Raw genomic sequence first — 27,999 nt, 5'->3', positions numbered from 1 at the left:
CGTTTTTATCCTCACAATTCCACCCATTGGAACAGAAATCGGTTGTGCCGGTCAAAAGGTTGTTTTGAACGAAATATGGCAGCAAATACAGGGTACATCACTTTTTCGCCATTAAATACAAGTTTGCACGATATAAATATATTGATGCAATGTAACAGGCTTGCGTAAGCTGCACGAAAATCTGTTCGCTGTTTCAACCGTAGTCCGACCATGTAATACGCCTCTCTTGATATTTGTGTATTTTTGGGGACGACGCGTTGTAGGACTATGTCAGCTTAACCCCATGATAAATATGCATATACACATAACAATAAAACTCTAATGCCAATGTGTAAATAATGCCAATGTGTTTTTGATAAACATAAAGAATATAAAAAAATATAAACCTGTAGAAAAATACAAAAGTATTAAATAGTGAAATCAGTTCATGTGGATTCAGCTGCAGGTTTAAATTATGTTTAATTTGATAACTGCAGGCATAGTAACAAGATCAATAAAACACTGAAAGTTACAGATTATTATTAATATATATTAATAATATTTTACAAAGTATATAGACCGCTCCGGTGGCCTAGTGGTTAGAGCGTCCGCCTCGGATGCGGGAGGTCGTGGGTTCGATCCCCGGCCGAGTCATACCAGAGACTTAAAAAATGGTACTAACAGCTGCCTCGCTTGGCGTTCAGCATTAAGAGGTTAGTGTTAGGACTGGTTGGCCTGGTGTCAGGATAATGTGACTGGGTGGGACATCATGCTACATGTCTGCGGCATGATGCCCCAGTGCTAGACATCACTATAAACTGCCACATTGCAGACATCGTAGCGATATGACTGAAAAATTGTTAAAGCTACGTTAAAAATAAAAATCACATCACATCACAAAATATAACTTAATTTTTGTTTTAATACACAATATAAATATACTTTTAATATTAAAAAAAGATGTTTTTGAGTATATGTGAGTAAAAAAAAAAAACACTCGTGATCTTATCAGTGAATGTTGTTAAATCAGACCAGATTAAGAGATGATTCAGACCAGGTGAAATATTATTAAAAGAAAAAGAACAGAACACATGCCTGATTTATTTTATAGTACAAATCATACAGGTCATGTAGGTGTTAAGTACTCTTTCAGTAATGGGTGCCATTTTTTTATATATAGAATTTCATTGCACAGACCTTTAAAAGACAATTATTTATTTGATTCCTCATACTCCATATTATGGTAGCCTCCTATGGGTTCTATTGTCTTGCTGTATTTGAAGTTTTCGGTATTTTTTCTGCATTGTGCCATCTATCATTTCCAAATCCTGCCCTTACCCCCTGTTCTCAGATACAAACTATATCATCTTAAAATCACTGTCTCTGTAAAATATTAGTTAACCTGTTTGTCATCTGACAATGTCTAATGATACTATGCAAGAGTTAGATCACATGATTACCATCTTTGTAAAGAATCAAGAGATTAAATCTATAGTAGCATCTAGGAGTCAGATATTTTAAATATGGATGGTCATTTTCTGGTGCTTTTGCAATTGACCGGTGTTGACTTCAAAACTTTGTTGTACGTGATTTATTACTTTTCACTGGAATACTGGGAGTTGTTTAAACAGTCTGTGGTTGACAAGTACTCTCATACTCATATCCATTCTTAGCAACAATCCCAGCATTACTCTCCCTGTCACAGGTGGTTACAGATGCATTTCTTTAATTCTCTCTGACATGTTCCATTGGATGGAAGAGGTGGCAGAATGAGTGCCATGAAAGTAACATCCATTTTTCAAGTTGATTTACACATTGTGCAATATATACATAAAGTTCCCAACATTAGGACATGCCATCATTAATATAATTTTTCAGTATTACCCCGATGCCAGATTAATTCCCCTTGAATAACCTGGTATCTACATGGTGCCTGTTTATTATTTGTTTCCTGCATTCTTCTGATTTTAAACTGGAAATTAAATGCATGTTAATATAGAGCAAAGAACAATAAATAGACATATAATATCTTGAAGGTCATTGTTTTTATTTGCTTATTTGTTGATCATAAACTTTAAGACTCATGATACCATAGCATTCTGGTATATTTTGGAAAGTCATTCTTTATGCATCCTGAGAAATAATCAGTGTTAACAAAAGTATGTGGAAAGTTTTGGACAAGGTCAACATGAAGGTGTAATCCAATACAAACCAGGTTGAATGTTGCATGCTGTGATGTCGCAGTGAAAGCTGTGCATGTTGAAAAAAATATTTTCTAAACTCCTTGTTAGTTCCTGGTCACCAACGTAAAGTCCATACTTTCAATAATTTTTATCTGGACAATTTTTGATAACATTAAATGTGCAGAGCATTCAACAGGATTGATTAGACTTTGGTTAAACTATATTAGTATTACATTTTGGAATAATAATGCATATTTAATTTGAGTGAATGTACCAGTATGACCTTGTTGACATATAGCTTGTGCTGTTTTTTTGGGGAAAATATTGTAATGTGCTCACACAGGTTTAATTTCCAGTGCAAGCTCACTTATATTTAGAGAGTTACTTCCTGTCTCTGGACTTAAGCAATCTTAGAATTGAAACCTTGAGTTGGTTGCAATATTAGGATGCAGTATATAGAGTCGTCCAATAACAGATGTAGTCCCTGCAGAAATTATATCTGATTTCATTAGCTATTTATATGTCAAGAAACTATATATCTTCTTAACTATATAGCCAACGGAAACTCCGAATGAGAAATATAAAGGATTATTCACATTTTAACATATTTGTCAGTAAATAAATTAATAGAACAGAATTTACATGTTCTTTCATTATGTCCCCTCTATTTCATTACATGTCATAATAACCAGCAATCTTATCAACTTGTTTAACTAATGGTATTGATCACAAAGAATATGATATTAAAATTTAAGAATAATATTAAAATCCCAATAACAAACAAATTGAAATAAATAGAATCCTCATGTGAAACAGATGATCATTTCTGTTACAATAAAAATATAATCATGCAGAGTACTAAAACAGTGTAGGTTTTATGAAGGCCCAATATTCCTATGTACAAGTATTCTACGCTATAATATCTTTGGTTTTGATTTTCTATAATACCAAAATATACTAAATATTTATATTCCAGAAATAAATGTATATTTTTTTAATTTGATTACTTTAAATTCAATTTTGTCTGGAGAATGCTAACATTCCCTATCACTTTTGGAAGCTGATACAATATATATTGCATTTGCATACAAACCCAATGTTGGTTGAAAGAAAACTGACTGGTGTTAAAACAACACCCTGATTTATAACCTTTAGTTGCATTACACCATGTAAATCTCTTCAAAAAATAGTGCATAATGCTAACAGGTATTTAAGACAATAGATATTAAATATCTGTAAAATATTGGGTTTGAAGACAAATATTGAATGCTAATTATAGTATTACACTTTTAATTGCAATATATGACCAAACACTAAACTCATTATGTAATATGTATGACAGAAAACATTGTCCTCTAAATGAAGATGGTGGTCTGGGAAAATTAGATGGTGGGCATTGTAAAATACATCAAACATGGCATATAATGGCAATCATACAAAACATTGTACTGAACATAGTCTCAACATACCCATCTGTACATGAATTTGCTAGAATATTTATTATTTGTTTAATTTACAGCATTCAAACAATTTACAGCTTTCAAACAATGTAAAGAAATGATGCAAAATTAATGCTTACCATGTTTTACATATACACATGCAAGAAGAGAAGCTACATATCAATAGGTCACAAAAAATCTCCCCCATAAGTACCAGAAGTTTGAATTCATATAAAAATGTTAGCAATATTTTTGTTATAATTCTTACAGACTATATGATATATTATTTGAGATTTACATTAATTTCAAATTTTAGTGCACTGACCATTGTTTTCCATGGTAAAATGACAAGTATACTATGCTTTCATTTACCAATTTTGATTGTGGTCTATTAATTTTATGCAGATAGGAACCTTTTTCCATTTAGTTGAAGAAGAAATACTGGGATCCACACCTGCACCATTTTTATAAATGGGTTTGCATGTTATCATGGCATGCTGAAATGATAGAACTGTGTGTGTTTGTGTATGTGTGTGGGAATACATAGAGAGTATTTATTTAAATTGTGTTAACTTTTTGGAATTTATATACTGTATTCAACTTTATATTTGCACATGCCTCTTTTTGGTCAGATCACACATTTCCTAATCCTTGCATAGATCATGGAATGGTAACAACTGTTAAAACCCACCTTGAATATCTTGATATGTTTTGTTTACCGTTGTACATGTTCCATAGCAACCAGTTGGAAAATGTAGTTTTGACTTCTTCTCTAGCACAGACAGTATCCATAAGTCATGGTAGGAGTGTTTTTTAGAACATGTTTTATCAGAATTGTTTCAGTAATGGTATGGCTTCCTTAGCAACTAGGTGGAACATATATTTTCAACTTTTTATCTATTAAGGCTGATCCATCTTATATCAAGCTGATCCATCTTATATCAAGCTGATCCATCTTATATCAAGCTGATCCATCTTATATGGTAGGAATGTTTGTTAGGACATGAATTTTTCCCCTAGGTAGCTCCCTAAAATTGTATGGCAGCCATAGCAACTGGGTGGAAAAATTATTTCTTATTTACTTCTTCATTTGAAAGGCTGAACCGTTCTCTATAAAACTTGGTAGGAGTATGTCTTAGAACATTATTTATCAAAATTTTGTCCTGGGCGATGCTAAAGAGTAGCATTGTGGTTTCAACATTAACCTATGGAAAACCTACTTTCACCTTCTCCCAAAATGCTCAGCAAAATTTGATCAAACTTAGCAGGAAATGTTCTTTGGACATGTCCTTTCAAAATTGTGTTTGGCATTGCTTTCATAAGAGCACTGTGGCTTACAACCTATTTTGGCATCATATTTTTGAGGACAGGAACTAAGAAAATTATGTTTGGGGTGGCTTTCTTTGCAACAATTGACTTCCATTGCAACCATATGGAAAACCCATGTTTAAACTGTTATTTAAAGCAGTTGTGACAATTTAACTCAAACCTTAAAGCCATGGTAGCACAGTTGGTAGACTTAAAATTCAAGGGTTGCAGGTTTGATCCTGTCTAGGCCAGTTGACTGCCTTGTTGTATTTTTAGGGAAGTCATTTAGCTGCTTTCTAGGTGTGATACTGCCAGTAGTGTGTTCAAAGTGCTGTTTAATGAATTGATTAAACCTTGTAGGAGTGTTTCTGAGGACACACTTTATCAAAATGTTGTTTAAGATTGGCTTGCCTAGTAACATTGTCTTCCATGGCAACCATCTGGAACACCTGTTTGACTTATCTCTGGATTGGTTGAGTTAGTTTTGACCATGATTGTAAGTACATGTTCTATCAAAATTATGCTTGGGTTGCTTTCCATGCAGCTATGTGGCTTTCATAGCAATGATATGGAAAACCATTTTCAGCTTGTATGCTTGAAAGGCTGATGCAATTTCTGTCAGACCTAAGATTCGTGGTATCTCAGTTGGTAGAATGTTGGACTTATAATCCAAGGGTCACAGGTTTGATACCGGCCCAGGTCAACTTAGCTTGACCATCTTAGTGTGTTCTAGGGGAAGGGCACTTGCCTCCCATTTCCTGGGCAAGATATAGATGTGTTAAAAGTGGGCTAAGACCAACCAGTCAATCAATAAAAATCTGGCAGGAATGTTTCTTAGAACAATAATCTGTCAGATTTTTGTCTGACATGACTCCCCAAGCAGTTTTGTAAATATTTTACATTGAAATCTTTGAGGCCTATTTGTCAGTAATTTCCAGTGTCAACCATATCCTATTAGTTAATACACAGAGGACTGTTAAACATGGGGTAGGTGCTGTTCACAGTACTTTTATTCCAAATGGTTCAGGTTTTCCATGCTTTACTTGGTAGCTGTAGACAAGTTGAAAAGTGATGGGCTTGAAAAAAACAAGCTATCCCCAGAATTTTATATTAATTATAAAAATAATATATCAATTTTGTACAGTGTCTTAAAAGTTAAAATTCTAGGCTTATAGAAAATTTGCATTGTTTTCCCTGAGTGTTCACATTTGTATGCCCTGATGCTGCTAGCGGTAGAGCCAGCTTGATTTAGTTTTATTCATCCTTTTGTCCATCATGAGAAGCACCTAACCATGACTATACAAAACACCTTCAACCTGGACAAATGAAATGTAACAGACATATTTATTTGTAAAATGTAGATTACGTGATTGGATTTTCAGACCATTATACAGTTTTACCATGTTTAACACAAGATTTGGGAACTTTTTGAGCCTTTACACTTTTATGATGATCTTGCTAACACAATGAAGCCAAACCTAATTAGGGTATTTCAAAAATGTTAAAATGTTTATAATGTTTTGAATGTTTTGTTTATTTAGTATTTTTGGTCTGCAGTGTGGATATAGATGTTTTACAAATACAAATCTAATTTGTAAATAGGGTGAATTAAACTTCTTGCAATTCAATATATATTAATTGAAGTATTCCGAGCAGACAGTGTGAGTGGAAGGAACATACAGATTAATTCATGCTTTTAAAATAACTCGTATATTGCATGTAATATTCTCTGTTTTTAGAAGGTTGGCTGGAAAGACCATTTTTGTAACGGGGGCTAGTCGAGGTATTGGGAAAGCCATAGCCCTAAAAGCGGCCAGAGATGGGGCCAACATTGTTATAGCAGCCAAAACAGCTGAGCCACATCCAAAACTCCCAGGAACCATATACACTGCAGCTAAAGAGAGTGAGTTTTTGTTACAGTTAATTTAAAACCACTTTGACATTATTCTTATGTAACTATGCAGATGCCTTTTTGGGGGGAGGGTGGGTGGGTCAGATTTCAGAATTTTTTTAATGAATACTAATTTTGAAATTCATGTAGTAAAATGTTTGTGGCTATGGTCAGGGATTCTTTACCATTGAAGCCACCAGCTGTCAAAATATTTTTATAACTATCTACTTATATACATTTGTAAACTTGTAAGAGAACTGAGAAACTGAATCAGTTGATCTTAGCTGATCCTTCTGTGATTATCCCTTTAGACTATAAGCCCCCTCCCTAAAATGTGCAAAATTCCTGAAACTCATGAATTTTAACCCTGTAAAGAACCTGTACTGATGTAACTGTACAAAGTCAGACATACTTAACATGTGACTATCCCAGGTATTACTTTAATGAAGAGGAAGTGAACCATTAATGGACAGATTTAGGACAAAATAACTGGCTATGAACATTTCCCCAAAAATGGTTAAAAACTGACCTTGGAAAAAAATGATAACTGCTCATACACATTGTGGGCCATAACTTTATCTAAAATATGGCTAACACAAATGTGTTCCTGCACTCAAAATCCCCCGGTGCATACAACATGTAATTGTGCATTCTTGAAATTATTATGATGAAGAGTATAAATATGGTCAGGGATTCTTTATTCTTTATTTTTATTTTTTTATTATTTTTATTTATTCTTTATTCTTGTTTATTATTTAAAGTTGAGTATCATATATATAATGACATAATTGTTTACAAAAATCAGATATATTTGCAAGGAATTAAATACTTAAAATTGTTGCTGTACATAGTTTCTATTTTGCAATTTATTTTTCTGATTATTCATTCACTCCCCTTTTCTGTAATTGACTGCATATTGCTCATGTATTGAAATAGAAATGCAGGTTTTCTCTCTTTGCATTTACAGATATCTTTTGACAGTGAATGTCAGATTCTAACTGCATATTATCAAAACTACTGATAAATTCTCATGAAGGCCAGCTCACCTTAATGATAACCTTCATTATGGAATTGTCTGTCCATCAACACTTGTTTTTGAACACTCTAAGGGCTTCTTGTTATGATCATATTGTGATCAAACTTGGTATGTAAGCATATATCATCAGGACCTCAGATGGATTCATTTGTTAGCAACATCCACATTATATTATTGAAGTGATCTGTTATCTGTTATTACTTTTCAACAGAATTGGTGTATTGTGATTGGCTGATGTGATTAAAATCTTGCTAGATAACTTCAGTGATGAGTGCCATCATTGTCTGTCTTGACCTTGTATTAGAGAGGCTGGCCTTTTAACCAATCTTGAGGTCATTGTCCTAATCAGATTTGATCAGACTTGGTATGTAACCTAATAGCATTAAGCTCATTGGGAAGTTCGATAATTAATGAGATCTGTGCATGTTATTGAGTTGATCTTGTGTCTGATTGACTGAGATTGTTTTGACTATAGATATAACACTTAAGATCAAGCTTACACCGTGACGATGAGCAGTATCCATGCATATTAATGAGGGTTTCTTCCCCCTGACTTGCCAAGCTTGTTACTGCTCTGGAAGTTGTATTCTTTAACATAATTTGGTCAAACTGATTACATTGGTTTATATCAGAAAGATATTGGATGAATTTGATGATGAGCAACATCCACACTTATAAATATGGCACATTTGCATCTGATTTGTTCAACTTGCTTCAACGTTAGAGGCCAATTTTTTTATTTTGGATCATATTTTGATTAAAGTTTGTATGCAAACTTGTAGAGCTTGATTATTGCTGTATCATTATTAGTGAAAACTGTACATATTATTGAGGTGTTCTGAGTTTGTTAACACTCCAGAATCTTTATTTCTAATCATATTTTGATCAGATTTGGTTATATGCTTGCATAAAAATAATTTTGGATAAATGTGATTGGGAGCAGTATATGCCTTATAAATGATTTTGTCATCTGATTAGCTGAGGTCGTTAGCACTCTTGATTAAACGTGTGTATATATATGTCTTTTTCATCAAAATCTTAAGTGAGTCTGATCATGAGTGACATCTGTGCATATTAATCACTTTGTATATGAGCCAGATGAGTAATGAGCCTGTTTTGGGTCTCTTATGCCTTCTCTTGTTGAGGTTATATCTTGGTCTTAAATCATGTTAGAAGGTGAAGGTCATTGAATGAAGATGCATTTTAGTTGCATTTTAAAATCTAATTGTTAGATTCTGTATTGAATTATTGCATTTAACCAGACTGGAAAGTAATATATTAGTGTCATAAGCAGAACAAGAAATGCCACCAAAATTGTAGATTTTATGTTTATTCCAATCAAAACTGAGCCACATGCCTTTTGCCAGTATGTGGTGCAACCATGCACATCTTTATGGTTAGTGACAGATACATGTACAGTGTATACTCAAGATTAACTGGGCTATGTATGTAAATACATAGGGTCATCTATGGGACAGCACCGGGAGGTACCATACATGATTATTGTTTCAAGCTGTATTGGGATTCATTATGAAAGAATAGAAGAGCTTGCAAGATTTATTGGCAATTTCTGATTTGATATGAAATTGTAGTGGGACCAATACAGTACATTGCTTTGTGGAGATCACTGAAGCATGAATGTCTTTACTCTAAAAATTTACCAACTTACCTCAAATAAAACTAATTAGGGCTTCCTCATGTTTTGCCACATGCAGTTGTAAAATTAGTGCACAAATTATATATCTGTTTTGTTTCAGAATGATGATACAAAGAAGAAATATATGCTATATTTACTCACTTATAAGTCAAGTAATATTGCAAGCAACCAAGATCATGACTTATAAGTGAGGATATACATTATTTTCTCCACTCATTCTTTGTGCTATCCTTTACATTCTTCTTAAAGTTTATGTTTATTTATTATTTCTTCCTTGTTTACTTGTTTGTAATTACTTCATTTCTCTATAATTATGTTCAGCAGATTTTCTGTGTACTTGGCATAGCTTATTTAATGATGTTAAAGTTTCTTTTTCAGTGTAGAATAGATCAGAGGTCAAAGTCACAGCATTTGTTGCTAGCCATTAAACTAATATTTTTGTACAATTAGTAAGCAAATCATGTTTAGTTAGTATGCAAGTCTTTTTTTTATCTTATATTGAGCACTTCAAGTACACGTTTATTTTCTTACTTGTAATAAGACTTGTTTCTGAATTTTTATTCATTTGTTTTACACAGTTGAAGAGGCTGGTGGCAAGTGCCTGCCTTGTATTGTTGACATTCGTTTTGAGGATCAAGTTGAGGCAGCTGTCCAGTCAGCCATCCAGAAATTTGGAGGAATTGACATCCTTGTTAACAATGCCAGTGCTATCAGTTTGACTGGGACACTTCAAACTCCAGTGAAGAAATATGACTTAATGATGGGCATAAATGGAAGAGGGACTTACTTATGGTACATGGAGTTTCTATTTCTATTTGATTTTATTTTTGTACTTAACTGAATAACAAGTTCTGAGAACTTACATAATCATGATGACTCATGTGTTTATGTAATATAGTCTTGATGACTCAAATTCTTATGTATTATTGTCTTGATGACTGTGATGATTTTGTAGTCTTGATGACTCAAATGCTTATGTATTGTGTCCTTAATGACTGAGATGGTGTCTTGATGACTTAGATATTTATGTAATGGAGTCTTGATGACCCAGATGCTTGTATGATGTGGTCTTGATGATTCTGATGTTTATGTACTCAGTCAACTTACATGTCTATGTAGTATGGTCTATGATTTGTTAGAAACCTGAGAACTTGAAGACAGTGACCAAATATGGAAGATTTATCACAAAACTTTGATTGGTTCAGAACCAGGCTTTGAACTAGGGACCACAAAGATGCAAATGACACAGGTCACTATACCAACAAAGATGCAAATGACACAGGTCACTATACCAACAAAGATGCAATTGACACAGGTCACTATACCAACAAAGGTGCAGAATGAGAATGTTGTAACTAGACTATGCTTTTAAGTTGAGTCCAATTTGCAGACTACACAAACCCGGATCTTCTGGCACATAATGTGCTGGCAAATCTGGGTCTGTGCACTTTTTGGGCGAGTAATTAGTAGAACAAACAAAATGAACCCTGATCTGCAGGTACATTATACTATAACAGATCAGGATCTTTGTTGTTTGCAGTTTGACTTGATTCATAAGCAAGTATACATGGTATATGAATTCTGTAACTGTTACAGTATACAATTACTGCCCTTGTTGTTAGGCTATTTGACAAATAGTCCAGCCATTTGTTAGTGTATCTGAGAGGGATGCCTAAGGGTAATGTTCCACATGTTATGGGTGGACACTTTGCCATATAACTTGGAAAATATGGTAATAATTGTTCTGTTGTACAGAAGAAAAGTTAAAATAAATGGGGAAAAATAGCTGAACTAAATTTACCATATATACTCACTTATCAGTTGAATCAAACTACAAACAACAAGGATGTCAATTCACTACTTTTCAAGGGCTATCAGATTTTGTGGATCTCAAAGATGATACAGTCAATAAATGTAATACCCCAGCAAGGAACAGTGATCTGGTGTGTGCGTGGAAACTGTCACCTCATACTAAATCTATGAATATAAATACTGTATCAAGGAACAGTGATCTTGTGTGTGTGTGGAAACTGTCACCTCATACTAAATCTATGAATATAAGTACTGTATCAAGGAACAGTGATCTTGTGTGTGTGTGGAAACTGTCACCTTATACTAAATCTATGAATATAAGTACTGTATCAAGGAACAGTGATCTTGTGTGTGTGTGGAAACAATATCACCTCATACTAAGTCTATGAATATAAGTACTGTATCAAGGAACAGTGATCTTGTGTGTGTGTGGAAACAATATCACCTCATACTAAATCTATGAATATAGGTACTGTATCAAGGAAAATGTCATTGTTCACAAAGCTGCTTCAGAAGAAAACAGACACATACAAATAACAACTAATGGTCCTCTGATGCATTTCTTCAGACTTTCATTTTCAGATTTACAGATTCTGTACAGAAATAGACTTTTTAAAATCAAAATGATCTTTAGCACAAAATGTGGCTGTTCTACCTTAAATGTCTTTGCAGAAAAAGAAGCTATTAGTAATAAACTGATTATTAATTCGTTACAGCTCTAGAGTTTGTCTTCCCCACCTGATGAAGAGTAAAAACCCTCATATACTGAACATCAGTCCTCCCCTTAACATGAATAACAGGTGGTTCAAAGGGCACGTGGGTAAGTTAGTTGGTTCATTTGGGATCTGAAGGTGTATTAAATATGACCTGTCATGTTCACTTCCTTTTCAGCTCAAAAATATCTTAATCAGCTTGTGTAGAAATAATTATGATTGATTTATTTGTATTCTTGTTTTGGATTAAATAGTTCAGGATATATTGAACATAAGCAATTTTGAAAAATGATAAACAATCTTTTCTTAGCCATTACATTTTGTCCATTTTGAAAGAGCAAGTGCTTGATGACTTGTGTGCATGGTTGCTCATGCTGCATATGCATATATATATATATATATATATATATATATATATATATATATATATATATATATATATATATATATATATATATATATATATATATATATATATATATATATATATATATATATGTGTGTGTGTGTGTGTGTGTGTGTGTGTGTGTGTGTGTATGTGTATGGTTTCAGTGATTATCATATTAATGTTATTGCTTATTATTGGATCTTTCCTTGAAAGCCTATTCTATGTTTTGTGATTTGAAATTATTATTACCTGGAATACATATTCATAGTCATAAAATATTCATAAAATATTCAAGAATTATAAATTAACAGGATTATATTTTAATGCATTTAGATAATTAGCACCCCTATATATGCTGGAAAGGAATTACAGCTAATGGTGATGCCTACTTTATTCAGTCACTGTAAGTCATAGGTGCCATGTATACATTTAGTACAAAAACTATAAATGGCCATCAGAGAGAAGGTGCTTATTGATGATAATAAGGTAGATTTAGTTGCTTCTTTTGTATTTTCAGCTTACACAATGGCTAAGTATGGGATGTCCATGTGTGTTCTGGGTATGTCAGAGGAGTTTAAGTCGGAAGGAGTTGCTGTAAATGCCTTGTGGCCAAGAACAGGTGGGGATAAAGGGAGATAATGCTTCTATGAAAGTATTCCAGTTTTTATCTTGTATATTTTACTTTTCGTTGCTGAATGTTTTTTATTAATGACTTCATAAGGGCGTGGGATGTAAGCAATAATTATGCAGGTTTCCCAGAAAAAATATGTATGTGTCTTTTTATTCAAAGGCATTATTTATACTAGTTTAAAAGTTTGTCCACATGACTGAAGACCATTCATGTAACCATTAGCCAAGACAGAACTCATCCACTGTTTTTCAGAATTTAATTAAACTTGTTAAGATTATTGAAAGAAGCAGTGATGAAACTTTATCCTTGTGGAGTAGTTGTTAAACTTGATCAAAATCATTCTATTTACTGTGTTATTAGTCATCCATCATACTATTTACTATGGATGTTATTAGTCATCCACCATACAATTTACTATGGATGTTATTAGTCATCCACCATGCAATTTACTATGGATGTTATTAGTCATCCACCATACAATTTACTATGGATGTTATTAGTCATCCATCATACTATTTACTATGGATGTTATTAGTCATCCACCATACAATTTACTATGGATGTTATTAGTCATCCATCATACTATTTACTATGGATGTTATTAGTCATCCATCATACTATTTACTATGGATGTTATTAGTCATCCACCATACTATTTACTATGGATGTTATTCGTCATCCATCATACTATTTATTGTGGATGTTATTAGTCATTCATCATACTATTTACTATGGATGTTATTAGTCATCCATGATACTATTTACTATGGATGTTATTAGTCATCCACCATACTATTTACTATGGATGTTATTAGTCATCCATCATACAATTTACTATGGATGCTATTATCAGCAGTCAATCAGCATACCATTTGCTCTATACATGATTGTCTTTGGTCACCTGGCATGATATGTGCTATGTATCTTATTGTATGTATCACCACTCCGGGGGAGCTCACCAATTATTGTGTACTTTTGAGAAAGTGACGTATGTAAGGTGAAGTTGGTTGCATTTAAAACATGCACAGTGGAGAGAATATTGGCATACCTCTATGCTACATTAATGTAATGTGGATGATATTTCTTTGGATATTGTACTTTTGGAAATTGAACATGATCTAAGCACACTGCTAACTAAAATGCCTGATCCCTTGTGCTAAAAAAATCAGCCTGAATTAGCCTAAAGTACACTATCCATAGCAGCTATTAAAATAGGGAAAATTAATTTTGCCAGACTAGACAATACCAGCTATTGAAAGTGCAATTAATGAATTACCAACTATGTAAAATGTAAAAAAAAGTTATTGGCTCTTTTTTATACAATTTACCTCTGAAGTGCAGGAAATCAACATGACCAAGTGGAGCTAGCACTTTTTTGAAAGGTGCACATCTGGAGTAAGGCCAAGCTGTATACTCTATAAACCATATTACACCCATCAGTCATACATCAAAATAAAGGGAATTAACGGTTCTTTGAACTATACTTAAGATATACAATGTCTTTTTTAAATAACCAGTATAACCAGTGAGGAAAGCCGGGGAAATTCTTTTTCTTTAAAATTCTATGCAAAATATGAAACTGTAGAGCGCCACCTCTGGTGGACTAAGTGGTAAGAGTGTCTGCCTTGGATGTGGAAAGTCACTGGTTCAGTTCCTGACCAAGTCATACCAAAGAGTTATAAAAATGGTACTTTCAGCTGCCTAGGAGACTGGTCAGCCTGGTGTCAGGATAATGTGACTTGGTGGGACATGATACTACATGTCTGCGGCATGATGCTTTAGAGTTATTATAAGCTGACACACTGCAGACATCATAGCGATATGACTGAATTTTTTTTAAGCTATGTTTAAAATCCAAATAACAAACACGCATTGTCTTTGCGTACCCTGCATGCTATTTACTAAGTATTGTTTTGTCTCAGCCCACCCTGCATACTATTTACCATGCATGTTGTCATTTTTGGTTCACCCCACATACTTTAGCTTTCACCACTATGCAATGGAAAATCCACACCAGATATAATCTCTGGGAAACTGAGTTGCCTCCCCATACAAAAGTGAATAACTTAATACTATAGCAACCATGAAATCCACAGAAATTAGTACCCTATGGGTGCAAGTGAGTTTATAGTATTCAGTACAACATATATGTCTTGTCAGTTAATTATTTTTAGGAACAGTCGAGATTGGCATGAGTAGATGCACCTCTTGGCATGTGTGGATATCCCTCTTTTCATGTGTGGATACTCTTGGTATGTGTGGATACCTTTCTTGGCATGTGTGAATATCCCTCTGTTAAATCCTTAATTATAGCTATATGACAGACAGGTAAACCAAAACCTACAGAATATTACTAAGGCCTTTGATCTTTCTTCTGTCATGAAAGCAATCCTCAGTTTTCAGTGATGTTGATGATAAGTCTATTGTTAGTTCCATCTAACACTGAGAAGTTTTTTCAGTAATCTTTCATTATGTTTTTAATTATCTTTCAAACTGAGCAGTGTAAAACAATTGCCATTCCGTCTATTTCATTTAGTACAAAGTATTACAGACAGAGCTGTAAGAGAGGCATACTTTTCAGCAAGCACTTGTCATGAATTGCCATTTTTTCATCAACACCTGTCATGAATTGCCATTTTTTCATCAACCACCTGTCATGAATTGCCATTTTTTCATCAACACCTGTCATGAATTGGTCATTTTTTCATCAACGCCTATCATGAATTGTCATATTTTCATCAACCACCTGTCATGAATTGGTCATTTTTCATCAACAACCTATCATGAGTTGCCATTTTTAACATTCATTATTAAAAATAAAATATGTATTAAGAAGTCACCTTTTTTCAAAGGTGACTCTGCTCTGATGCTGCAGTATCACTGAACATAGATTTCAATGTGTATATATGTGTATATCTTACTTTGGCCTTTTTAAAATAATGTTTGAAAAATCCTTACATAGTCTTCTTGTCTGGAATACAGCTTTTTATGAAATGGCGAAAAAGGACCTGATATTTATTTTAGGCAGTTGCGCAAATGATTTTCCTACCCTTGACTTATAAATTTGTAAATATTCCCCCCCCCCACATACACACAAATAAACCCTCAGATTTAATACTAGTTAATATTCTTTTTGCTTTTCAAACTTAGTAATGAATGACTTTGGTTGTTTAAATCTCTTTTAACAGCCATTTTAACAGCGGCCATGGAGATGATTGGAGGTGGAGGGTCTATAGGCAGCCAGTGTCGAAAGCCTGAGATCATGGCAGATGCTGCATATATCTTGCTTTGTAAAGATAGTCGATCTTACACCGGCAACTTTGCCATAGACGATGAGGTTCTGAGAGAGGCTGGTGTGACCAATTTGGACCAATATTCCTGTGTTCCTGGTGAGGAACAAAAAAACAAACAAATATTGACACTACAATCTAGAGATGATTTTGTAAAAATGAATAGATGCACATAGTCTATTTTAGCAAGATTGCATCATTTACACTAATTTCTTATACACTGCAGAAAATAATAAAAAGAATAGGCAACAGTTGCACGTCATATTTGCAAGATCCATTTTTTTATTTCTTTGAATACCCACTATATTTATCCCGTTTTGTTCACATGCTGGAGACATTTCTCCTCTAAATTTTTGTTTCTGGAATAAAATCTGGATACGTTAATAGAGAGAGAAGGCATAAGTTATATATTATTCATAAGATATTATCAATCATAACGTGCATAAGAAATCAGATTAAATGCAACTGATCTGGAAATTTCTTTGATGATAGTTGTGAGCTCACAGTAGCCAGTCTATAACAGAGAGCAGGGACTATTCTTTTATTAGTCGTAGCCAACAGCTGAGATTGACAGTCAACCATTGTACTGTAGTCTGTCATGTCAATTAAAATTGGCATGATTGCATACATTTTATTTTGTATTTTTCTGTTGTGGAGAGCTGAGTAATTTGGATACTATCCTGTACAGTGTGCAGTGTAGTTATGAGTAGTTCAGCTTAAGACAAACTATGTTAGTGGTAGATAGTATTACCAGTCTTAAGACAGACTAAGTTAGTGGTAGATAGTACTACTGGTCTTAAGACAAACTATGTTAGTGGTAGATAGTACTACCGGTCTTAAGACAAACTATGTTAGTGGTAGATAATACTACCGGTCTTAAGACAAACTATGTTAGTGGTAGATAGTACTACCAGTCTTAAGACAAACTATGTTAGTGGTAGATAGTATTACCGGTTGTCACTGTTAAAATGAAAGTCTCATTGTAGCTACAGTTGCTAAAAAATAACTTGCCAACATTAAACCCCTCATTTTTAACTAAATTGCCAAAATGTTATGTCCAAGAACTGTGTTATATGATAGGTACTTTTCATGGTCAGAGTAAAATCCTGTTTATAAGAAACACTTTTAATGGTCATAGCCAAATCCTGTTTATAACAAACATTTTCATAGGTAACAGCAAAATTGTGTTTATAACAAACACTTTTAATAGTCAAGCAAAATTCTGTTTATAAAAAACATTTACATTGGTCATAGCAAAATCCTGTTTATAACAAACACTTTTAATGGTCATAGCAAAATCCTGTTTTCATTGTCATAGCAAAGTCCTATTTATTACAAAAACACATTTCATGGTTCCCAATTCCTTTGTGGTTTGTGGTAAAGAGCTTTAATTTTATTTGTGTTTGATTGAGTGTTTTTGTTAATATTAAGTTTTCATTTCTTATTATTTTCTTGTAGGGTCAACTCTTCTGCCAGACTTTTTCCTGGATGAGTCTCAGAGTCCAGAGGCACTTAAACAACAAATGGAGCAGCAGGGTTCAAAACCTGCCTTTGGTAATGACTCTTCTGCTGATGGGCCTGCCAAAACTTTCCATGAGATTGAAAAATTGCTGGGAGAAGAGATGATCAAATCCATTGGGGGAGTTTTTCAGTTCAACCTAACAGGTAAAAGCCTTCATGTGTGTCTGCTTGGAAGGAAGGGAAGTTGGCATTGTCTATATTATACTGTTTGAACTTTATTTAATTTTCATTTTGCTTAATGCATATAAAAATAGTAATTCATCATCACTGTTGCAAGATAGTGTGACAAGGTGAATGCTGGAGCAGAGATTAATACTGCCATCTTTTTAATTAGTGTGAAATGCTTTTTAGTGTTAAAGAATGGAGGGGGGGAGATACTGACACAGTATATACTTTAGATGAGACAAAAACCCACCTCCTGCACATCTGGGAATACTTGCCTGTGTATTATATTCCAAGATGGCTTTATCTATGTACAGGTTTCAAAAGAAAATTTCAAATGACTGTTTTTCATGTAATGCAAGATATTATACTTTTACTGTGATTATTTTTTTTTTCCATTTAAAAAAGTGCTTGCCTTTGTCTAATCATTACTAAATCAGGATGATTGGAAAAATTTACTTTTTGCACTCTTCTTTAATAAGCAGTGTGCACCCAGGTTTTGCAGTTAGTGTGCACCCTACTTTATTAGTTAGCATGCACCCTATCTTTTCACTCAGTGTAGACCCTGCCTCATCAAATAGTGTGCAGCCCGTTTTATTAGTTTGCACCCTACCCTATCAGTTCAGTGTGCACCCTGCTTTATCAGTGTGCACCATGTTTTGTCAGTGTGAACCATGATTTATCAGTCAGTGTACACCATGTTTTATCAGTGTGCACCATTCTTTGTTAGTCATTGTGCACCATGCTTTATCAGTCAGTGTACCCCATACTTTATCAGTGTACACCATGCTTTGTCAGTGTGCACCATGCTTTATCAGTGTGCACCATGCTCTGTCAATGTGCACATTACTTTGTCAATGTACACCATGCTTTGTTAGTCAGTGTACACCATGGTTCATCAGTGTACACCATGCTTCATCAGTGTACACCATGCTTCATCGGTGTACACCATGCTTTATCAATGTGCACCATGCTTTATCACTGTACATCATGCTTTATCAATGTGCACCATGCTTTATCAGTCTGCATACACCATGCTTTATCAGTCAGTGTACACCATGCTTCATCATCATACACCATGCTTTATCAGTTAGTGTACACCATGCTTTATCAATGTGTAGTTCTTTGTCAGTCAGTGTACACCATGCTTTATCAGTATACACCATTCTTTATCAGTATGTGTGCACCATGCTTTATCAATGTGCACCATGCTTTATTAGTGTATACCATGCTTCATCAGTCAGTGTACACCATGATTTATTAGTCAGTGTACACCATGATTTATTAGTCAGAGTACACCATATTTCATCAATGTTCACCCTTTATCAGTCCATGTGCACCATGCTCTATCAGTCAGTGTGCATCCTGCTTTCTCAGTTAGTGTTGCACCCTGATTTTTCAGTCTGTGTGTGCCAATCTTTATCAGTCAGTATGCATAGTGCTTAATTTGCTAGTGTGCACACTGCCTTATCAGTCAGTTTGTACAAGCATGGTAGACTGATTATAGTATCAAATGGTCACATGCCAAATTCCAGAGTACACTGAGTTTTATTATTGTTATAATAAAGTAAACTGTTTTGATTGTGGTTTATTGAGTGTGTTTGGTATTTTAAGACATTTACAGGCCTTTATTAACACATTGGCATAGTTTATCATGTAATCAGATTTACAAATGGTTCTATTTTCATTTATTTCACAAAGTATTAAAAGGTGTGTGTGTGTGTGATTAGAATTTTTAACACAGATTTTTAAAAATTTTCAGTCATATCGCTATGATGTCTGCAGTGTGGCAGTTTATAGTGATGTTCAGCACTGGGGCATCATGCCACAGACATGTAGCATGATGTCCCACCCAATCACATTATCCTGACACTAGGCCGACCAGTCCTAACACTAAACTCTTAATGCTGAGCGCCAAGCAAGGCAGCTGTTAGTACCATTTTTGTAAGTCTTTGGTATAACTTGGCTGGGGATCAAACCCACAAGCTCCCGCTTCCAAGACGAGACACTCTAACCACTAGGCCACCAGAGCAGTGTATTGAAAGGTAGTGAGAGTAAGTTATAAGTAAACTTGAAAATATCGACAATGCAGCATGCTCATCATCTTGAATGGGAGACTGACAAATGTGGCAGTAAGGTTACAATCATAGTCCTTTTGCTAATCTGCTGTTTTAACAGGGCAGTCATTTTTAGTTGCAACACCCAACTTGTGTGTGTGAGTTAATAACTGTATATATGTACTTGTTTGTGGAATACATGTATTAATTTTTGTTTGTGCCAAACTAAATTTAATGTTCAGAATTCACCATTGTATTCAGTGCTTTTACTTCATGAAAGGGTTAGGCTGATGTCACAATCACTGAAATAGTTACAGTATATCCTATACAGATTTGAACCTAGTAAAAATTCAAACATGGAAAAATATTTTGGACTAATAATTTTAAATGCCCTGCATCTGTAATTTCCAATATTGCTGTGCAGTTATTTTGAAGATATTAGGTTATTATATTTGACTAATAAATTATTTATGAAAACATGCCTGGCAGTCAATCTAGTCTATTTTATCAACATTATTTGCTAAGATTGCTTTTCTATTTCATGGATGTTTCTTGTAGAATCAGTTTTTGTTTGTATGTTTTTATTTGTTTCATCATGAAGTTGTATTTGCAAAATGTTAGTTTACAATCCACTCCTTCCCACCGTATCACCAAATGATTAGCTTGTTTCTGACATTTAGTTTATATAGCTTTTAAACTGTGTTGTAAGAGAACGTTTTGGTTGTCTTCGCTTTGCATGACTGAGATTTTATTACGAAATGTAGGCAATGTTTGTCACTTTTCATAGTCTTTACACTACAAGTGGGTTTTGGGATTCGGCTAATGTGGGTATGTGAGAAAGCTTGCCAGTAGCTTCTTGTGGGTCGGTGGTTCTTTCCGGGGTTTTTCCAGGTTCTTCCTCCACCATTAATACTGGCCGCCATGTATAGCCTATCCTGTGCTGAAAAATGGCATTAAACCCTACAACAAGAACAAGTGGGTTTACTTTGTCCTTGGTTTAATGAGTATATATATATATATATATATATATATATATATATAGAGAGAGAGAGAGAGAGAGAGAGAGAGAGAGAGAGAGAGAGAGAAACAGAGATATTTACCATGGTAGGATCTAGATGATTTCAATGCAATCATTTAATTTCAGGTAAATAATCATAAATGTGAATACCAGAATTATTCAAAATGGGTAATGGGTAATTTTGTACAAAAGGATTTTTCTTATTTTTTATTTGTAAGAATATAATACATGTAATGCACAATCTAAGTAGTCAAACATTAAGTTTTGGGTTATGATAATGAAAGGTCAACAGTACTCTGGTGTCATGATAGTTCTTGTGACTTTGTTCTAAATAGAGTAACTATTCAAGCATTTCTGCATAAAACTAGTATTAGTAGTACAATGGGGATGACCATCAAGTATTTAAGGATTTTAGAATACTTGTGTCTTTACTGTCCCTACTTACACATCACCAATAGACTCAATCTTCAACAGGTAAACAATTATTAACATCTATATAAAGAAATGTTATGCCTTCATTTTGTGCTTGTAGGTCAGGATGCTGGCACATGGTACATGGACCTCAAGAATGGCTGTGGTTCTGTTGGTCAGGGCGAAGCTTCAGAGCCTGCTCAGTGCACCATGATAATGGACAGTGAGGATTTCACCAAGATGTTCACAGGAAAGCTTAAACCTACAACTGCCTTCATGCTAGGAAAACTGAAGATCAAAGGTGACATGGGACTGGCTATGAAACTTGAAAAACTGATGGGGAAAATGAAGTCCAAGCTATAGACATTAGTTAATAATACAAGTCAAGACAGTGACAAAGTTAAATTCACTTGTAAACAATTATTACAGTTATATGTGTGTTATGTTTTGGGTCATAGTGTCTATTTTACCTTTACTGAAAATAAATGTAAAACAGTTATTGATGTTGCTATTGTAATAACCCCTACCATATATACTTACTTATATGTTGAGTCAAACCGCAAACAACAAAGATCCTGATATGTCATAGCATAATGCATCTGCAGATCTGTGTCTCTGTTGTTTTGTTCATCTGATTTATTCCTAACAAACTGCACAGACCCAGATCTGCCAACACATTATGCAACAGCAGATCTGGGTCTGTGCAGTTTGGAGTTGGACTTGTCTTATAAGCGTGTATATATGGTAATTACAATAGTTATGTACAGTTTCATGACACAAGGCCTTACTAGTGATTTAAGGTTGTTTGCATTCATATATAAGGATGGATTTCAGAGTACTTTTATATTGATGTGAATGTGAATATTAAGTTAATATTGTTGAACATTTATGGGAATATTACCTCGAGAAGCGGATATCTCTTGTCATTCATAGCTGTTCTTCTACTTTGCATCAGAATAGCCTGTTTGGGAGGAATAGTGATTTTACTGAATTAGTTAAAACTTGTGGTGTTTAATTATTCTTACTTACATGCTCCAGTAATAGTTACTTATACAAATATTTATTCATCATGAAGTATGCAAGATATTTTTGACATATGCACTTATTGTTTGATCAAAAAAAATTGAAATGAAATGCTAACATGTATTTGTGGGGTATTAATGTATAAATAAATTTAATATATCTCACACATTTTCCCCTTTTGAAAAAATATATAACAAAATTGATGACTAAAAACTGATGCATTGTACAACAGTACTATTGATGCTTCTGCAAAGATTACTGTTGATAGGGTGGTGTATGTATTAACCCCAGTCACATTTTTATACACAAGCTGCATCAGAGTTTTGTAGACGTGTACATGTGGAAGTATTAATTATGTAGGTGTATATGTGTCGATAGACTTGTCCAAAATTACAGAATTGCTCTTTGAAAGTTAATCACATAGTGTGAGCTTTGGATAAATTTAGCATACATAAGGTGTTCAGGCAGTATCTATCTGCTAACGAGATGTAAATGTTATTTTTTGGAAGGAAATTTAGATTTTTGCAGAAAGCGATCTTGTCAACCCTACCTAACATGACCCCTTCTCAGTTAGGCAGTCAGTATTTTCATAAGTTCGAGCAAATTTTCAATAAGATGTAATAAAATATCATATACTGCTGTTGTTGACTTGGAAAAGTAGTATTTGAAAAGTGAAGAAGTGTGGTCTGATTCAGCAAAGGCAAGATTATGTCCAACTAAAAGTTCATGAAGTACACTTAGACCTTAATGACCTCCAGTTCAATTTCATTCCTAGTGGCGTTTAGTGTAGTGTTGCTCCTTGAGCACAGGATTGCAGGTTTCCAACAATTTTTTGTTTGATATCCCCTAAATCTTGACCCATTGTGTCCCCAGGGTGTAATTTTTTGTCAGGAAATTATTAAAAAAATATTCCTACAACTTTTCTTTGGTGGATGTCCATCTATGTATGTGTTAATGCTAGCAATGGCCAATGTTGCTAAAGGTGATAAAACCTAAGATGATGATTAATGTCCATGTTAAAACAATGGCAATGAAAACATTCAGGATTTTTGGTGGTCATTCCATTTGCAATGTAAAGTCTTAAACAGCTGCTAGTGTAATGTATTTTCAAGGTTTGAGTCACACATTTACCCACAAAAATTTGATTTATTTTGAGGTCAAATTAATGGCAAAGAGACTAAATTTGTGAAAATACAAAAGTTTTTAAATTATTGATTTAGTAATTCGTAAACAAATTGGTATTTATTATAATAATTGCTAATACTAGTGTTAATTAAATGAGTACAAGATCTGGGACGGAAAATTCTATGGCTTAGCTCCTTTCAGGTAAACCAGATATTCCGACATGTTTACATTTTCATGAGTTACATGAAAAAACACTTATTGCAGTAATGTAAGTGTCCAAGGAAAATATGATATTTCAGTATAAATAAGGTGGCAAACTGTCAAAACAAATAAAAATATCTCATTTTCTTTAGCGCTTCTAGTGCATTATGTATTATTTTCCTTTTTGCTGTCAAAATGTTTTGTATCTCCCAAATTTGGAGATTGGGAGATGTATTGTCCCATGCCCTTATGTGTAACACTAATGGCCCCTTGTTAGATCTCTCAACTCAACATAATCTTTGTCTCTTTTAATTTGAGCAACACGAAAATCAAAACAATATGATGTCCAATAATAATTGCTACCTTTCCTGCTTTTTATGGGAAGCATAAACAAGAATCTGAATATTCCTTTTTATGCTTCTGTGCTTATTGTTTTAAATTTTAGAAGTGCTGATTCTCCTTTTTGCCTTCAACATGTTTTCATTTGTTGGATATCATTTCTAGATAAATCTATAACATACAAGCAAAATCTGATCATGAGCAAATTAAAGCATCTGAGGTACTCTTGTGAAGTTAGTCTGGTTCTCTGGCCAACTCCAATGAATCCAGTATGAAAATCACAGTCCAGACCAAACCTGCACAAGCTGGTATCCATATTTGAATGCAATGATTGTATTTTCATATGTTTTGCTATTATTACACAAGTCCACAATTTAATCGTCATTTCAGTAAGACTGAAGTCAAATCATAAAGGTTTGGAGGTCTTCTAAAGTATGCAGTTAAACTGTGTGTATTGTAAAATCTTGACTGTTAAATTTATCTGACTTGGTATATATTTATAAAACATATATTTTTCCAATAAATTTTCAATGATTGCATTTCCTAAATATGCACCTGTTTATGATGAAAGTTTATTTTTTGAAATTAAAGGTCAATAGCAATACGGTAGTTTCTCTTTAAACTTATTTATGAATCTTCCATGCCTGATAATCCCATATTCACTGTTATTATAAAACTGTATTGCATCAATTACAGATAACTGGATTTAAATGAATTACCCTCCCATGCATTGGTGCAGTCTTTACCTTCTCTAGCTATGTATGCAGAAGTGACCTACATAAAGAACTTACTAACTTATAGATTATAGTGTAGGGAATTTGCATGTTCTAAGTATATTGATTATTTTTTGTCTTGTTTAAATTGTTATTGCATTGTACAAGATGTTTTAAGATGAATATTTAAAGGTAGTTCAGTTCTGCTGAAATGTGCACTCTTCCAATGTAAAAATAGAAAACACTACTGGCTAAGATACTGAGGAATATATCTTAGGTCTAGTTGAGGAACTTCCTCATGGTGTACTGAGGAATATATCTTAGGTGTAGCTGAGGAGCTTCCTCATGGTGTACTGAGGAATATATCTTAGGTGTAGCTGAGGAACTTCTTCATGGTGTACTGAGGAATATATCTTAGGTGTAGCTGAGGAACTTCCTCATGGTGTACTGAGGAATATATCTTAGGTGTAGCTGAGGAACTTCCTCATGGTGTACTGATTAATATATCTTAGGTCTAGCTGAGGAACTTCCTCATGGTGTACTGAGGAATATATTTTAGGTCTAGCTGAGGAACTTCCTCATGGTGTACTGAGGAATATATCTTAGGTCTAGCTGAGAAACTTCATCATGGTGAACTTAGCTTGGAGGAGTATTGGAGAGCAGTTGGCAAACATAAAACACTGCCAAAACAAAGATTTAACTTCTTTGCATGCTGAGCATGGTTGTTTTGTCATTGTCACATTCTAATGCTAATATAGAAAGGTCATGCACCATTCTTCGCTAGATACAAAGTGATTCAAGGTAAATCTGCACCAGAGCCTGTAAAACTTAATAGTCACAGCGAATGTCATCAATACATATTATGGAAAAATGTACTTTTTTTGTTTCCAATCCCCATAAAACGTAAAATTAATATTGATACGAAATATTTGACTGGTTTAGAAGCTAATCTACTGGTGTACTCATTTGTTCTTCTGGTTCTGTCACATGTATGTGTTACCAGTTTTGTTTCTGCACAATCGCTCAAGTTCTCTACAGTTACCCAGCTTTGTGGATGGCTATCACTTGAGATAAGGAAGACGAATGTCTGGGTTGAAGGTTTGAGTCACTGTGACTGATAAAGAGACATGGTTTCTACACAATAACATTAGTTCTGCATCATAGACGTGGACCAAAGTTTGTGAAAGACTTGCATTTGGGTTGAGGAAGAAGTCAATTGATGTTGGGGTCAAAGGTCAGGGTCATTGTGACTGAAAGAAAAAAATATGTGATTTTTACGCAGTAACATTAGTTCTGCATTACAGACATGGATCAGACATTTGGATGGCTAGCACATGGGTTAAGGAGGAAGCATATCTCAGGGTCAAACATTGTGTATGACTTGCTTATAAGGTAATAAAGGAATCTTTAGATTCTGTAGCTAAACGTCAGAGGTCAGTCATGATAAGTCTAACAAGAAAATAATGGTTTCTGCATGATTTAAAGAAGCACTGCTTTCAGACTAATACAGTGTTTGGACACCAAGATCAGTGATATGGCATAAGACTGAGGAAGTTTTCTAATTAGTTTATGAAACTTTTTCATTTTCAAACAAACATTACCAATAGGGTCAGATGGTGAAACTGAGAGACTTCCGTTATGTTTAGTACACATGTATCATCATTTTTAGTTTTGCATAAAACATTTGTTGTAGATATATTTTTAGCACTAAGACAAAACTAGTTTGGTGATTCCATGCTTTTTTTATCACTTTTGTATTTACAATGATCATTTCTTCAGCTTCTTGCAGCTTGAGTAATTTGTGAATGGAAATGATTTGAGTAATCTCTGAAAATATTTTTGAGCACAGCTACTTCAAGGAGACTTAAAAGAATATGTGAAGCTGCAGGTGCTTCACAGAAATAAATGACTCGCTCTTCAGTTGAAGATAAACTTGCCATGTACAGGGAATACCTACCATATATACTTGCTTATAAGTCAAATCCAACTAGTCAGCATAGATCCTAATCCACCATAGCACCTGCAGATCAGAGTATATCTTGTTTGTTGTACTGATTAATCCTAACAAACTGCACTATGCAATGGCAGATCTGGGTCTGTGCAGTTTGCATATGGATTTGTACAGTAGATACTATATTTTTTGTAATAAAGTTAAAGAACCATAGTTCTTTTTTGTTTTTATTTGATCTTTTAGAAATTAATACATGTAGTTTTCTTCAGAATGAAACTGATGCTTGCTGTACGTTTTTCCCATTCTCTTCAGAAGAAATCTTGGGATCTTAAAGTTCAGCCTCTAGATGTATGTGAAATTCCATGTTTAAGTACACATAATGTATAGCAGCACCCCCTGTAATGCTTGAGATGGCAACGTGACACCTTTTAACATGATTGTAGTGTTTGCTTGATGTGATGATCATTGAACCTGCTGTCAGGGTAGGCCTAATAGATGTAGTGTTTGTGTGATGTGATGATAATTGAACCTTCTGTCAGGGTAGGCCTAATAGATGTAGTGTTTGTTTGATGTGATGATCATTGAACCTGCTGTCAGGGTAGGCCTAATAGGTGTAGTGTTTGTTTGATGTGATGGTCATTGAACCTGCTGTCAGGGTAGGCCTGATAGGTTTAGTGTTTGCTTGATGTGATGATCATTGAACCTGCTGTCAGGGTAGGCCTGATAGGTGTAGTGTTTGCTTGATGTGATGATCATTGAACCTGCTGTCAGGGTAGGCCTAATAGGTGTAGTGTTTGCTTGATGTGATGATCATTGAACCTGCTGTCAGGGTAGGCCTGATAGGTGTAGTGTTTGCTTGATGTGATGATCACTGAACCTGCTGTCAGGGTAGGCCTAATAGGTGTAGTGTTTGCTTGATGTGATGGTCATTGAACCTGCTGTCAGGGTAGGCCTGATAGGTGTAGTGTTTGCTTGATGTGATGATCACTGAACCTGCTGTCAGGGTAGGCCTAATAGGTGTAGTGTTTGCTTGATGTGATGGTCATTGAACCTGCTGTCAGAGTAGGCCTAATAGGTGTAGTGTTTGTTTGATGTGATGATCATTGAACCTGCTGTCAGGGTAGGCCTAATAGGTGTAGTGTTTGCTTGAT

General features: G+C 34.3%; 1 protein-coding gene across 1 annotated transcript; it reads left to right on the top strand.

Moving 5' to 3' along the window:
* The first annotated feature begins 4 nt into the window (after window positions 1–4).
* LOC149806451 (hydroxysteroid dehydrogenase-like protein 2) lies at window positions 5–27,061 on the top strand. The gene is made up of 8 exons (XM_089953527.1): window positions 5–92; window positions 6,649–6,812; window positions 10,072–10,285; window positions 12,022–12,125; window positions 12,924–13,025; window positions 16,226–16,426; window positions 17,786–17,992; window positions 21,618–27,061. The coding sequence occupies exons 1-8, from the start codon at window positions 76–78 to the stop codon at window positions 21,857–21,859; spliced, it is 1,251 nt and encodes a 416-aa protein (XP_089809653.1). The 5' UTR covers window positions 5–75; the 3' UTR covers window positions 21,860–27,061.
* The last annotated feature ends 938 nt before the right edge of the window (window positions 27,062–27,999 follow it).

The sequence above is a fragment of the Sinohyriopsis cumingii genome, chromosome 1 (assembly GCF_028554795.1).
Source record: "Sinohyriopsis cumingii isolate HCF-2022 chromosome 1, ASM2855479v2, whole genome shotgun sequence".
Lineage (NCBI taxonomy): Eukaryota > Metazoa > Mollusca > Bivalvia > Unionida > Unionidae > Sinohyriopsis > Sinohyriopsis cumingii.
This window is presented reverse-complemented; position numbering and strand designations above follow the sequence as displayed.

Excerpts from the sequence above, each read along its gene's own strand:
- LOC149806451 (XM_089953527.1), top strand. Across the intron at positions 6,813-10,071 it reads ATACACTGCAGCTAAAGAGA|TTGAAGAGGCTGGTGGCAAG; the intron begins GTGAGTTTTTGT and ends TGTTTTACACAG. Across the intron at positions 16,427-17,785 it reads CCAATATTCCTGTGTTCCTG|GGTCAACTCTTCTGCCAGAC; the intron begins GTGAGGAACAAA and ends ATTTTCTTGTAG.